This window comes from Trichechus manatus, unplaced genomic scaffold (genome assembly GCF_000243295.1).
Source record: "Trichechus manatus latirostris isolate Lorelei unplaced genomic scaffold, TriManLat1.0 scaffold00115, whole genome shotgun sequence".
NCBI classification, from domain to species: domain Eukaryota; kingdom Metazoa; phylum Chordata; class Mammalia; order Sirenia; family Trichechidae; genus Trichechus; species Trichechus manatus.
In genome coordinates this window covers 540,755-555,698 of record NW_004444051.1, presented here as the reverse complement: position 1 = coordinate 555,698, position 14,944 = coordinate 540,755, and the positions used below count along the sequence as shown (strand labels likewise).

The window sequence follows — 14,944 nt, the reverse complement described above, 5'->3', positions numbered from 1 at the left end:
CCTTTGTTGTTAAGGTTCCTTGGCTAAGCACATATACTCCATCTCATGCCCCCTACATTTTTTTTTTTTTTTTTTTTTAACTTTTCAAGGAAGTTCTTCTCCAAGGTCAAAAAAGCTATATTAGAACATTTCAACCTAGGAGATTTCTCAGTCTTTGTGGTTTATGTTGTTGCTGTTTGTTCTCTTCTGTCAACAAAAGCTATTATTTAACAATCCAGTCTATTAACTACGTAAACTTACTTTGGGAATCTAAATCTAAGATGCTATTATTTAATTTAGAATGCTGTAACACCTAGTATTTAACAAAGACGAAGTACATTCTGGGTGCTGGGCTAGGACTTTATGCACATTTATTTCTTACTTAAGGAGCCCTGGTGGCGCAACGGTTAAGTGCTCAGCTGCTAACAGAAAAGCTGGCTGCTCAAACCCACCCAGCGGTTCTGTGGGAGAGAGACCTGGCGATCTGCTCCCGTAAAGATTACAGCCTAGAAAACCCTATGGGAAAGTTCTACTCTGTCACATGGGGTCACTATGAGTTGAAATCAACTCGACAGCAGCTAATAACATTTCTTACTTAATCCTCACAACAGTAATAATCCTACAGAGGACAATTCTTCTTGTTCTACAGATGAGCAAACTGAGGTAGAGAGAGGTAGGTAACTAACTCTGTCAGGGTTAGACAGCTAGCAAATGGCAGATCAGAATTTGAATCTAAGTCTCTCTGATGCCAAAACCCAAGCAAGGGGAGTGACCAGTCACCCTGGTTTGCCCAGGAACTGAGGGGTTCCCAGGATGCAGGATTTTCAGTGCTAAAACTGGGAAAGTCCCAGGCAAACAGCAAGATACTTGATATCCCTAGCACCTAGGAGAGTCTCATTATTGGGAAACACTTTCTGATAATTTGGAGAGGAATTTTCCTGTGTGATTTTCCGCCTCCTTTTATCCTGCTTGAAGTTGTAAGTGTACACGGTAAAACCTCAGAGGCCACAAATCCTAAGGCAGTCTTGGAACCAAACAGGAGACCTGAGAGAGACTGAGTTCATTGGGATTCCCAGCGTGATTGCAGCCCCATTTATTTATTGGCTCAATCTGAGTTGATAGAGCAAACGAGCACAATTCTTCTTGGAGCCTCTGTAGTTTCACTCTTGTGTCTAAATATTGCTACACTATGGTGTACATAGAGGCATTGGTGGTTCATGCATGAGACCCACGTTTGATTCCCGGCCAATACACCTCAAGTACAGTCACCACTCGGTTGTCAGTGGAGGCTTGTGTGTTGCTATGATGCTGAACACATTTCAGTGGAGCTTCCAGACTAAGATGGACTAGGAAGAAAAGCCTGGCGATCTACTTTTGAAAATTAGCCAGTGGTAATCATATGGATCACAATGATCTGATCCGCAACTGATCATGGGGATACTATGAGACCGGGCAGCATTTCATTCCATGGTGCCTGTGTCACCATGAGCTGGGGGCTTACTCATCAGCAGCTAACAGCAGCAACAACAACATAGTGCACACAAGCAGGGTTTTACACGAGCCTTAGGAAAGACTGAGTCACCTTTGGAGGATTTCACCTTATGCCCTCACACTTTCTAAGAACAGTTCCCGTGCCTCTGTGGACCCTACCCAGAAATAGGGACCAGCTAGCACAAAGCTTTTTGGCTTCTCTTTGTTTCTTCAAAGCCTGAATTCTCCCTTCTGGATGTATCTCTTTTCAAACAAATTAGTTTGACCAGCACCCGACTTACAAAGGACACTGTGTACAGATGCTGCCTTTGAAATATTTTTAAGGAAAGGAAGTTGGCTTTCAGGGAGCCCTCCTTGTTGCCAAGGTGAAGGCAGAAGTGACCATTAGAAGCTCATATCTCTATATGACCAAGAGTATGTTGTTCAACAAATACATAGACCAATGGAACAGAATTGAGAATCCAGATGTAAATTCATCCATTTGTGAGCAGCTGATATTTGACAAAGGCCCAAAGTCCATTAACTGGAGAAAAGACTGTCTCTTTAACAAATGCTGCTGGCATAACTGGATATCCATCTACATAAAACTGAAACAAGACCCATACCTCATACCATGCACAGAAACTAACTCAAAATGGATCAAAGACGTAAGTATAAAATCAAAAACAATAAGGATCATGGAAGAAAAAATAGGGACAATGCTAGGAGCCCAAAAAATGGCATAAACACAATATGAACCATAAGTAACAATGCACAAGCACCAGAAGAGAGACTAGATAACTGGGAGCTCCTAAAAATCAAACACTCGACAAAACACCTCACAAAAGAGTACAAAGACAACCTATAGACCGGGAAAAATTTTTTGGCTCGGACAAATCGGATCAGCGTCTAATCTCTAAAATCTACAAGGTACTGCAAAACCTCAACAACAAAGAGACAAACAACCCAGTTAAAAAATGGGCAAAGGATATGAACAGGCGCTTCACCAAAGAAGACATTCAGGTGGCTGACAGACACATGAGGAAATGCTCACGATCATTAGCTATTAGAGAAATGCAAATCAAAACTACAATGAGATATCATCTCACTCCAAGAAGGCTAGCATTAATCCAAAAAACACAAAATAATAAATGCTGGAGAGGCTGTGGAGAGACTGGAACACATACATTGTTGGTGGCAACGTAAAATGGTACAACCACTTTGGAAATTGATTTGGCACTTCCATAAAAAGCTAGAAATAGAAGTACCATACGATCTAGCAATCCCACTCCTTGGAATATATCCTAGAGAATTAAGAGCCATCACACGAATAGATATATGCACACCCATGTTCATTGCACGATAGCAAAGAGATGGAAACAACCTAGGTGCCCATCAATGCATGAATGGATAAACAAATTATGTTATATTCACACAATGGAACACTACACAACGATAAAGAACAACCATGAATCTGTGAAACATCTTGTAACATGGAGGAATCTGGAAGGTATTATGCTGAGTGAATTTAGTCAGTCGCAAAAGGACAAATATTGTATAAGACCACTATTATAAAAACCCAAGAAAAGGTTTAAACACAGAAGAGAACACTCTGATGGTTACGAGGGTGGGGAAGGAGGGAGGGGGTATTCACTAACTAGAAAGTAGACAAGAATTATCTTAGGTGAAGGGAAGGACAGCACACAGTACAGGGGAAGTCAGCACAACTGGACTAAACAAAAGCTAGGAAATTTCATGAATACAACCAAACACATCAAGGGACAGAGTAGCAGGGGCGGGGGCCTGTAGACCATGCTTTCAGAGGACATCTAGGTCAATTGGCAAAGCAAAGTTTTTTAAGAAAATGTTCCGCATCCCACTTTGGTGAGTAGCGTCTGGGGTCTTAAAAACTAGCGAGCGGCCATCTAAACCGATTGTGGATCCAAGTAAAGTAGAATGAAGAATACCATGGACACAAGGAAAGTACTAGCCCAATAGACACAAAGGGCCACATAAACCAGAAACTTCATCAGCCTGAGATCAGAAGAACTAGATGGTGCCCGGCTACCACAATGACCGCCCTGACAGGAAACACAACAGAGAGTCCCTGATGGAGCAGAAGAAAAGTGGGGTACAGAACTCAAATTCTAGTAAAAAGACCAGACTTAATGGTTTAATTGAGACTGGAGGTACCCTGGAAGACGTGGCCCCCAGGCTCTTTGTTAGCCCAAAACGAAAACCATTCCTGAGGCCAACTCTTCAGACAAAGATTAGACTGGACTATGGGACATGAAATGATACTCGTGAAGAGTGTGCTTCTTAGCTCAAGTAGGTACATGAGATTAAATGAGCAGCTCATCTCGGAGGTGAGATGAGAAGGCAGAGAGGGTCAGGAGCTGGTTATATGGACATGGGAAATCCGGGATGGAAAGAAAGAGTGTGCTGTCATACTATAGGGAGAGCGAGTAGGCTCACAAAAGAAAGTATGTATAAATTTTTGTAGGAGAGACTAATTTGAATTGTAAACTTTCACTTAAAACACAACAATAAAAAAAAAAAAAGAGTACATTGTTGACTCAAAGGATGAATTCCGTGCAAACAATTTGGGTGCTTTTGTTCTTTGTTCTTTGTACTGACCTCAGTTAATACCCTGTCAGCGGCCTCTAGAAATGCCCTGCTCACAGCTTCCTGCCAGGCATGATCTCATTGGCAGTGGTGTCAGGAGAAAGCAGGCCAAGAGAAGACAGGAGGCAGATATGGTACCTCGCTGGTTGTGGGAGAGACATTATTCCGCAGAGAGTGGCGCTTGTCACAGGGAAGAAAGGCAACCTGTTCCTTGTGCTGGTGACTGCTGCGCGTTTCAGTTGTTTGGGTGCATGTTTTGTGATTGATTTTAAGACTTATTAATTAGATTCACGCAAGGAACCTGGTAATCACTTAATTACCCATGTGCTGATTGTATAATAATGTCAGAAAGGTGTCTCATGATTTGTAGTTCACGTTTTGTTAAAGTTCCTCTGTGACTATGTTACAAATAAAATACTCCTCCAGAATGCAGTATTTCTTCTGTGATTGGTTCTATTGTTTTTGCAATAGACATAAATAAAATATAAACTTTCAAGTGATTAGCATGGAGAAAGGGTTTGGGCATGGAGGGCCGAGTGAAGGCAGGAGAGAGACCTGAGGAGGGAAGAGAGACTGAGAAAGATGGGGGTCAGGGGATGGTGGTGATGGTGGCAGCAACAGTAGAGGAAGGGGGTCAGAGCAGAGGGTGGGTGAGGAGAGATAAACATAGTCATGCAGACAGATATAAAACAGAGAGACTCAGAGATACACAGATGGAGAGAGAGAGACTGGTAAGTGATTAGAGAAAGACAGAGACAAAGGAGGAAGAGAGAGAGAGAGGCAGACTGACTGTCTGACCGGTAAGATCTGACCGACTTTTTTGTGTGATACCCAAACATCCCTCATCCTAAAGGTGTTCCTTTTACCTGTTTCTTTGTTTTTAGCTTTAAAGGGCTATGCCTCATTTATGTTACCATGTGTTCAGAGTATTGAAAAATCTAGTTCTTTGAAAGATGAGATTTAAAAGCCAGTCTAAGTCCCCTAAAGGCAGAGCATCTGGATTCGACTCCTAGCTTTGCCACCTGCTTGCTAGGTCACCTAGGGCGAGTTACATAATCTTTCTGTGCCTCAGTGTCTTTGTCTTAAAATGGAGATAAAAATATTATCTATCTCATAGTGCATGGGGGCAGTGGTGGTTCAGTGTTAAAATTCTCACCGCCCATGCAGGAGACCTGGGTTTGATTCCTGGGCAATGCACCTTAAGCAGAATCACCACTGTCTGTCGGTAGAGGCTCACGTGCTGCTACAATGCTGAACAGGTTTCAGCAGAGCTTCCAGACTAAGATGGACTAAGAAGAAATGCCTTCTTCTGAAAGTTAGCCAATGAAAGTGCTATGAATCACAAAGGACTGACCTGTAACCGATCATGGGGATGGCACAGGACAGGGCAGTGTTTCGTTTCATTGTGCCTTTGGTCATTGTGAGTCAGGGGCCAACTTGATGGCAGCTAACAACACCACTTCATAAGATTGCTATGAGGATTAAACACGTGCAAGCCTATCAAAACAGTGAATCTAACAGGTATTGCTATTATTAGTACTATGCTTGTAAACTTATCTGGATATTGTGGGGCTGATTTTCCTTTAGAGGAACATTCACAGAGCTAAATATATTTTTCTGAATATGAAAGCAGCTCCAAGTACCTGTCTGGGGCCTTTGGCTTTGAACTTTATTACGAATTTGAGGATGGAGTGAAAGGTAGTAGACTGGGAGTGAGGAGACCCAGCTTATAGTTCCAGCGCTGCCACTAACTAGTTTGCAGATTGCAAACTAAAGGGGTTTTATGTCTTTGACCAGATGATATTGGATTCTTTCTGGCATGTGGGTTTTATACTTTGGCTATTATTTTACTTCTACGCAGAGGTTTTGTAGACTTAAAGATTCTTGGACAGATTGGGGATTGATCATACAAGACACTCCCAGCAGAGAGAAGAATGTGTGTGCTGAGTTGTAGAATAAGAAAAAGGGAAAAACAGCAAGAATTGGGCTCTGACTCCCTATAGCCATGCTTGTGATCATGACTGTCAGCATCATTTTCTTTTTTCTTTTCCTGTTCCTGAGGGAGGAACAGTGTTTGAAAGAGGAGTCATATCCCAGGGCTGAACTGAACCAGAAGACTCATGATGCCCTGCGGAGCATGGCTTAGTTCAGGGAAGGCAAATTTTTCTTTCTTCTAAAATAAGTCCTGATCTCATAAATCAGTTATTGCTAACCTGCTCCCTGGACCTGAGGAAATGGCAACACAGACCAAGACTTACTCAGGAGCCCTTTTATCTCACTTTCTAAATTCCTCTTTATTGCCCTCATGCTGCTTCCGAGTCTCTGATGTTCACTCCTGAACCCTGTATGTCTCAGGCAGCAGAATTACCTCTTACTCTTTCCCAAAAGGCATCTGAACTCTTAGTTCCTTGGTACAGGTGTCTTAGCTGAGGCCTGACTAGTGCTGCTGACTGACGAGCTCAGCTCTCTTGGGGCATACTTGGATTTTAAAAGAGAATCTTTTAAATTAACTGTTGGATAGTTGGGAGCCCTGGTGGTTAAGAGCTCAGCTGCTAACCAAAAGGTTGGCAGTTGGAATCCACCAGCCACTCCTTGGAGACCCTATGGGGCAGTTCTACTGTGTCCTGTGTGGTCACTATGAGTCGGAATCGACTCGACGGCAATGGATTTTGGTTTTGGGTTGGACTGTTGAGGAGGATACTCTGAGTTGGGAGCTTTGTGGGTGACTTTCCTGCCCTGAACTATCCCTTTTATACCACAGCCCTAACTGATCTGCCAGGGAGTAGAGTACAAGGAGCAGGATTGGGTAGTAATATGTAAATATAGCCTCATGGTTAAGAACATAGGCTTTGGAGTTAACAGACAAAGCTGGGTGTGAATCCTGTTTCTGCCCTTACCAGTTGTGTGACCTTGAGTGAGTTACATCACTCTGTCTCAGTTTAGTCATCCGTAAAATGGAAATAATTACAATATCACATACAGTGTGAGGATTAAAGTGTATGCAAGGATGTTAGCTCATGCATAGCACGTAGGGAATGCTTGATAAATGGTGGCTACTACTCGGGACTGGTTTCACAGGTATGTGGCCTGTGCACTCACATGGGATCTCATGCTCAGAAGGCCCCCGCACTTGTTTTAATGCCCTATTGTCACCATTTTGAAATTTTTAATAACTTTAGAATAAAATCAAGAAAAACCAGTTGTGTCCAGTCAGTTCTGACTCGTGTGTCAGAGTAGAGCTGTGTGCCATGGGGTTTTCAGTGGCTGCTGTTTTAGAAGTAGATCCCCATGCCTTTCTCCCAAGGTGCCTTTGGGTGGGTTTGAACCTCCAACCTTTCAGTTAACAATCAAGTGTATTAACTGTTTGCACCACCCAAGGGCTCCAATTTTTGAATAGGAGCAATGCAAATTATGTAGCTGGTTCTTGTTCTACTGGACTACCTACACTTGACCTTCACTCACTCATCTGGCCCCATTTCTTACAACCTGGTACATTCTTTCCTTTCTATTACATATTGTCTGCTGCTTTCCCTCTCTGCCCCCAAGGGCCTTAGTAAAAAGAAAGGATCAATCTCACTGCTAGGAATATATCCTAGAGAAATAAGAGCTGTCACAAGAATAGACATATGCACATCCATGTTCATTGCAGCATTGTTCATAATAGCAAAAAGATGAAAACAACTGAAGTGCGCATCAGTAGATAAACGGATAAACAAATTATGGTACATACCCACAGTGGAATACTATACAACAATAAAAAACTGATGAATCTGCGAAACATATCACAATATAGATGAGTCTGGAGGGCATTATGCTGAGTGAAATAAATCAATCACAAAAGGACAAATACTGTATGAGACCACTTTTACAAAAACCCAAGAAAAGTTTTATACACACAAAAAATGAATCTTTTATGGTTATGAGGAAGGGGAGGGGTGGGAAGGGAAAGTCACTAATTAGATAGCAGACAAGTGTTAACTTTGGTGAAGGGGAAGAGAACACACTATATAGGGGAAGTCAACACAGCTCGACCACGGCAAAGTCATAAAAGCTTCCTAGATACATCCAAACGCCTTGGGGGACTGACTTACTGGGGCTGAGGACTGGGGAATTTAAGGGAATTTAGGTTCTCAGGGGAGTTTAGGTCATTTGGCATAAAGAAAATGTTTTACATCCTGCTTTGATGAGTAGCATCTCTGGGACCTTAAAAAGCTTGTGAGCAGCTGTCTAAGATACATCTATTGGTCCCAGCATGTTCAGTGCAGAGGAGAATGAAGAAAACCAATGACACAAGGAAAATATTAGTCCAGAGGACTAATAGACCACAGGAACCACAGCCTCCACCAGCCTGAGTCCAGAAGAACTAGATGGTGCCCTGTTACCACCACTGACCATTCTAACAAAGATCACAATATAGGGTCATGGGCAGAGTGGGAAAAAAATGTAGAACAAAATTCAAATTTACAAAAAAAAGAGACCAGACTTACTGTTCTGATGGTGACTAGAGGAACCCTTGAGACTACAGCCCCCGGACACCCTGCTAACTCAGAACTGAAGTTGCTCCCAAAGTCCACCTTTCAGCCAAAGATTAGACAGGCCTGTAAAGCAAACAATCACACAAGTGAGGAATGTGCTCCTTAGTTCGGTCAAGTATACGAGACTCAATGGGCAACTTCTGCCCAAAAGCAAAGATAAGAAGGCAGGAAGGGGCAGGAGAACTGGACAAATGGACACTGAGAACCCAGGGTGGAAAGGGAAAGGGTAAAGGTGCCAATGTGAGTTGTGGGGATTGCAACTAATGTCACAAAAACAATATGTGTGTAAAATTTTTGTATGAAAAACTAATTTGTGCTGTAAACTTTTACCTAAAACACAATAAAATTTTAAAAAAAGATCATTTCTTAGGGAAAAGAACTGTGGTTTGGTTCACAGTATGTGGAATATGAAAATATCGATATCTTCTGTTGCTGTACTTTTACCTACCTACCAGTTGTCATCAAGTAGACTTTGACTAATGATGACCCTGTGTGTGTCAGAGTAGAACTGTGCTCCATGGGATTTTTTATGGCTCATTTTTTGGGAAGTAGGTTGCCAGGCCTTTGTTTTAAGTTGCTTTTGTGAGGACTCGAAACCATTTGACCACCCAGGGCCTCTGCCTACACATTTAGAAGTCCCTTATTAATGGTCTTTCAGAGAATGTGAGCTCTTAAAATCAAGTAGAGAAATTGATAGCAGGTAAAACTTGATCCTGTGAATAGCCATGATCGAAGCCATTTGGATGGAAGGTCTTGAAATGAGTTGTACATTTTCCCTTTGCCTTCCCCACCTCACTCATCAGACTCTCCCAGCCAGTGTCGGGTAATTTCCCTTCATCATATATCTCACAGATAGTCCTGATTTGAGTTATTCCCAACAGTGATTACCTATGATTATTCAAAGAAGTGTTTTATAGAAATTACACTGGTTCTATTTGGGGTTGGGAGACTGTGGAGTCTTTTATGAGATGTCCTTTATTACATGGGAGGCTGTGGAGAGAGGCATCAAGCAGGCCACACGCGCATCCACTGATTCACCTTCTGTGCATTGACTAGCAATTCTATCCCTGGGTTGAGTCTAGGTAGAACTCTGTGACCTCAGTGAGTCTTTTAACAACTTGGGACCTTGGTGACCTTGACTCATGAACCAAACTTTAGGTTTGGTTCAAACCTGTCATTCTTAGACTAGTGAATAAGTAGTGTTTGCTAATGGATTCAGTGAGAAGAGTGTTCTTGGGAAAATAACAAAAGACATTTCTCCCATGGGAACTTGAGAAGCATTGGAGCCTCCTCCGTTCTTTATTGCAAAGGTTCATCAGATCGGCCCCGACCACCAAGTTGCAGAGGGACACGTCTAGACTGAGGACATGAACATGGGATTCTTGCACTAGATTTGAATTAGGTCAAGCTATTTCCAACTTTTTTGGATTTGCGAGGGCCCTAGCTGGGCATAAGGGGTCCAGAGCCACGTAGTAGCACACAAGTTCTGTATATGTTGTAAGCTGAGTATCAAAAATGTAACTTCCATATATGTTCTGTGTAGGACTGAGAGTGGCACAGCTGAGAAGCAAAGTTGGGGATGATGTCTTGGAAGAATAGCCTTTTTTTTTTGCTGTCAGTGCATTATGGAAATCTTATCAGCAGGTGTACAAAGAACGGAAAGCAAGAGGGCAAATGTGTGTGGTGATTGTAATTTGGAAGGTGTAAATGAGAACTTGGCTTTTTCATTAAGTCTGCTGTTGATATAGAGGGATTCACAACTATACATAACATGTATGTGTTTTAATATCACAGAGAACTGTCTTGCTTACTCAGCTGAAATAATCTGCTGGTCCTTTGGGCTGCTGACTGACTGCTCATCTTGAGATTTCACAAGTGATTTACTCAGTATGAACCTGGATGTAATGACTTTTACAGAGCACTGATTCTGCAGGGCTGAGAAGCTGTCCCAGTGTCCTCCTTACGTGGCAGGAATCAAGGCATGTGGCCTCTTGAGGGAGGTACCTGTCTTCAGTGTTATCAGTGCTCTGTTGGTAGCACCAAAGCTCACCTGTCTCATGTTTTGGTACTTGGACTCATGCTTTTTCTTCTTTCTTACAGGTGCTCACATCATGCCGAGCCTTCCTTGTCACAGCACGAATCCCCACCAAGGTAAGTGTTGAGTAGGTACCTCCTTCCAAGACACACATGCTCACACACACTCCAACACAATGCAGGCTACTCATCAATTACATGGATTTATGATCTAGGCTACTGTGTCCAGAGTTCTTTTAGCACATCTGTATTATCCTCCCTTCTCCCCAGAAAACACCTAAAGTTTGTGATGACTGACATTTTTTTACTCCTTTGTTCTCTCTATGTGAAGCTGTCCCAAGCAGAGCATTTGAAGCATTTTTTTACGCCCTATCTCAGAGGCTTATGGATACCAGTCATTTTTCTCTCCTAACTGGGGCGTGATTTCCACGTTCTTCAAGTCTTGTTCTAATTTTCTCCAGGTCCAGTAACGGTAGATTTTTCTAAGGCTTTGACATGTAGGAAATAAACTTCATAACTCTAAAGACTGCATTACTGTGTAACTACCTTCAGCTGTTCTGGTGTTGCTGGTAAAAAAAATAACATGGTACTACTTTTTTTAAAGATGTGTTTAGCATTTTTCATAAGATGTTCTTTACTATGTGGTACAAGTTTGATAGCTCATAAGTTAAGCATAATAACTGCCTCTATTTTATTTTGGTTATGGTGACAAAAAGGGGTTGATTGTGATTTTTATAGAATATGGACCAAAGGGTAACAGGAAATTGAGATATTTTTTTTTCCCTAGAAAGATGATGATAGCTAGTATTTATTGAGTACTGTTTTAGTAAATAATTTAATCCTTGAAGAATCCTGTGAGAACCATGAGGCAGGTCCTCTCCCCATTTTACAGTTGAGAAAACTGAGGCACAGAGAGGTTCAGTAACTTGCCCAAGGTCAAACTTCCACTAGTCAGTGGCAGATATAATCAAGGGAGTGTAGCTGAAAAGCCCTTGCTTAACTACTTTGTTATTACTATAATTTAATGAGTTATCCACTAAATATCTCTTAAGTACATTATCTCAATTAATTATCACCATAACCTTGTAGGTGCACTATTAGAAAATAGCTCAAAGACGAAAAGTGGACTTGTCTAAGGACGCACAAATAACAAGTGGGAGAAACAAGAATTCGATTCACCATGTCCTACTCTTCTCTACTTTCTACTGCTCTGAACTACCTCTCCTGCCCAAATACCCAGGAAAATGGGTACAGTTTGGAAGATGCTTGCAGCCTTACTGTATTATGATATTTGGGTTGCAGTGTTATTTCTTTGTTTCCTTAGGCCTTTCTGGCTTCTTGAAATTCAGTGTTTAGCCAGTTTTGTGAATATCTGCCATGTGCCAGACAGTGCTTTCGTGTTACATGTACAAATGAAATGGACTTTTCAGGGCTTGCCGTCTAGTGCTTTGCATGATTTTCACTGAACTTTGGGAAATAATTATATTCAGAACAGTAGCATTACAATAGGCACTGATTATGACACAGGTTTCTTCTCTTTGGGAGGGGGCGATTAATTTTTTTTTTCTTTTGTCTTCTTATTGTGAAATACACTATATATACAGTCAAGTGCACAAAACAGAAATTTTCATCTCAGTGATTAATTACAGAACAAGTGCCTCAGTAATCACAGTCAGATCATGGAACTTTGACATCACCCCAGAAGGCCCCAGTTCTGCTCAGGGGAGCGTAATGATCAGATCAGGGAAGTCTCACAGAGAAGGTGGGTTGAAGGACCACCAGATGTCAACCAGGCAGATAAGGGGCCTGCCCCTGGTCAAAGGTTTAGCAGTATGATGGAGCATAATGCATTTGGGGAACTGTAGTGGGCTGAGGGCTGTGGAGGAGTCTGTGGTGTGGAGAAGCAGGTTGGAAAGATTGGTAGGACCTAGGCCTTGCTTGAGGAGTTGTGGCTTGAACTGCTGCTGTTGGAGTAATAGGAGTTACTGAAGGAGAATCACATGATCACGTTTAGATGTGCTCTGTTGCCTGTGGGATGGAGACTGTCTTGCTAGGCAGTGGCGATGTGGTGAATGAGTGACGGGCAAAAAAGCTCTAGACAGTCAGGGCTTATACCTTCCTCTTATCTAATCAGTCACAATACATATCTGTGGTTCTGTCTTAAAAATGTCTCTCAGGTCTTCATGCATCCCGCATCTGTCTCAGCTTCTTTAAACTAGTCTTCCTATTGCCCACCCATACATCTGATCTAGTGATTCTCTTTAAAAACTGCCTTTAGGGTGGGCTGAGGGTGTGGGGCATGGGTCAGAGTGTTATGGGGACTGAGAGCAAAGGCCTGGTGAGAATAGCCACAATGAGATGAGGATGATTCAAACCTTGCTGTAGTGAGTCTGGAGTCCTGGTGGCTTAGTTGTTAAGAGCTCGACTGCTAACCAAAAGGTTAGCAGTTTGAACCCACCAGCCACTCCATGGAAGAAAGATGTGACAGTCTGCTTCTGTAAAGATTTACTGCCTTGGAAACCCTATGGGGCAGTTCTGTTCTGTCCTATAGGGTCATTATGAGTCAGAATTGACTTGATGGCAATGGATTTTTTTTTTTTTTAATGACGTGTCTCACTATGTCTTAGAAACATCCTCCCCACTATTAGTAATAACCAGAACTCTGATCATAGACACAGCCACTCACCCCCGTATTAATTGATATGCCCACTGAGGGTCACTGGTTTGTTCCCAAACCTGTTTATAGCAGTTACAATCAATAAGTTATAACTTATTTATTACTGATTTGGCACCATCCACTCCTTCTAGTATCTGCCTTGTCCTAGTCTTTTTAATGTCTTTGTGCTTTTGTACATTCTTTTTCTTCTGCCCAGAGTTCCCTTTCCACCCCTTCTTTGCTTGACAAACATGAAGCAATTCTTTAGGGCCTGGCTGAATTGTCACAAAACTTTCCTGGCTCCCCCAGGCAGTATATGCATGTCCCCAGCACTTTGCTTGTCTCATGTACAGTAAAAGAAACAACAATAAACAAAACAGCCAGCTGCTGTTGAGTTGATTCCGACTCATGGTGACCTCCTGTGTGTCAGAATAGAACTGTGCTCCATAGGGTTTTCAGTGGCTGATTTTTCAGAAGTAGATCACCAGGCTTTCTTCCAAGACGCCTCTGGGTAGACTTGAACCTTCAGCCTTTTGGTTAGCAGGTGAGCATGTTAACTGATTGTCCCACCCAGGGACTCCATGCACAGTAGAAGCATCTTAATTGACCTCACTCTGCCAAGTTGACCAAAGCTGCCTGTTCCATCCGTGATGACGGTGGCAGTTGCCCTCGCCCATGGATTTTCATAGCTGGTAGGTTGTGAGGGACTGTGCTTGTTCACACCTGCTCCCACCAGTTGAATGATAGCCCACTGAACGTCCGTGATTTGTTCCCAAGCCTGTTTATAGCAGTTACAATCAAATAGCAAATGCACACAGTTAAAACTATTTCATATAGCAATGAAATATGAGTGAAAAAAAGAGTCTATGAAAAGCTGAATATTGATAAAGGTGAATTACTAAAATAAATAAATAAAATTTCTGTCTTGTTGAGGCCCAGACAACTGTTAAAAGATTAGGGGATGGGTAGAGGGAGAAGGGCTTAAAAATCTAGAAAGTGTATGCCGTCAGATTGCTTTGCAAGTGTCTTCAAGTTCTCACTCTGCTTTAAAGAAACTGAAGTTGGATGCCCTGCATTGAGGCTGTGGCTCATGGGGGAAAGGCCATTGGCAGGGCAGCTGGTGTAAGACTTTGGCATGATATACAAAGGCTGGGAATGGAAATATGTTGATACATTTTAAATTGAAATAAACTTAGGTATGTATAATTCTTACAAAATAATTCTCTGTTTTAAATGACTTTTCAAAACCCAACCAACAACAGATCTTGATGATGGCTAACAGGACTTCTATGTTTAATTACATATATATATTTTTTTATTGTACTTCAGGTGAAGGCTTACAGAACCAATAGTTTCTCATGAAACAGAAGTACACATGTTGTTTTATAACATTGGTTAACAACCCCACAACATATCAACCCTCTAACTTCTCAACCTCTTTTTTTTGGTGAAAATACACATAGCCAAAGATACACCATTTCAAAAATTTCTACATGCACAGTTCAGTGAGAATGACTACACTTTTCCAATTGTGCTGTTATTCTCACTTAAGATGAAGACTTACAGAACAAAATAGTTTCTCATTTAACAGTTACTACAAATGTTGCCCTATGACAATGGTTAACAATCTCACAACACATCAACA

At 41.9% G+C, this 14,944-nt stretch overlaps 1 protein-coding gene across 1 annotated transcript in view; it reads left to right on the top strand.

Annotated features, from left to right (window-relative positions):
- CARMIL1 (capping protein regulator and myosin 1 linker 1) overlaps positions 1–14,944 on the top strand; it is a 439,497-nt gene that overhangs the window by 179,411 nt on the left and 245,142 nt on the right. The window contains exon 3 of the mRNA XM_004383977.1: positions 10,710–10,760. Within this exon, the coding sequence (XP_004384034.1) occupies positions 10,710–10,760 (51 nt within the window). The remainder of the gene's footprint in view (positions 1–10,709; positions 10,761–14,944) is intronic.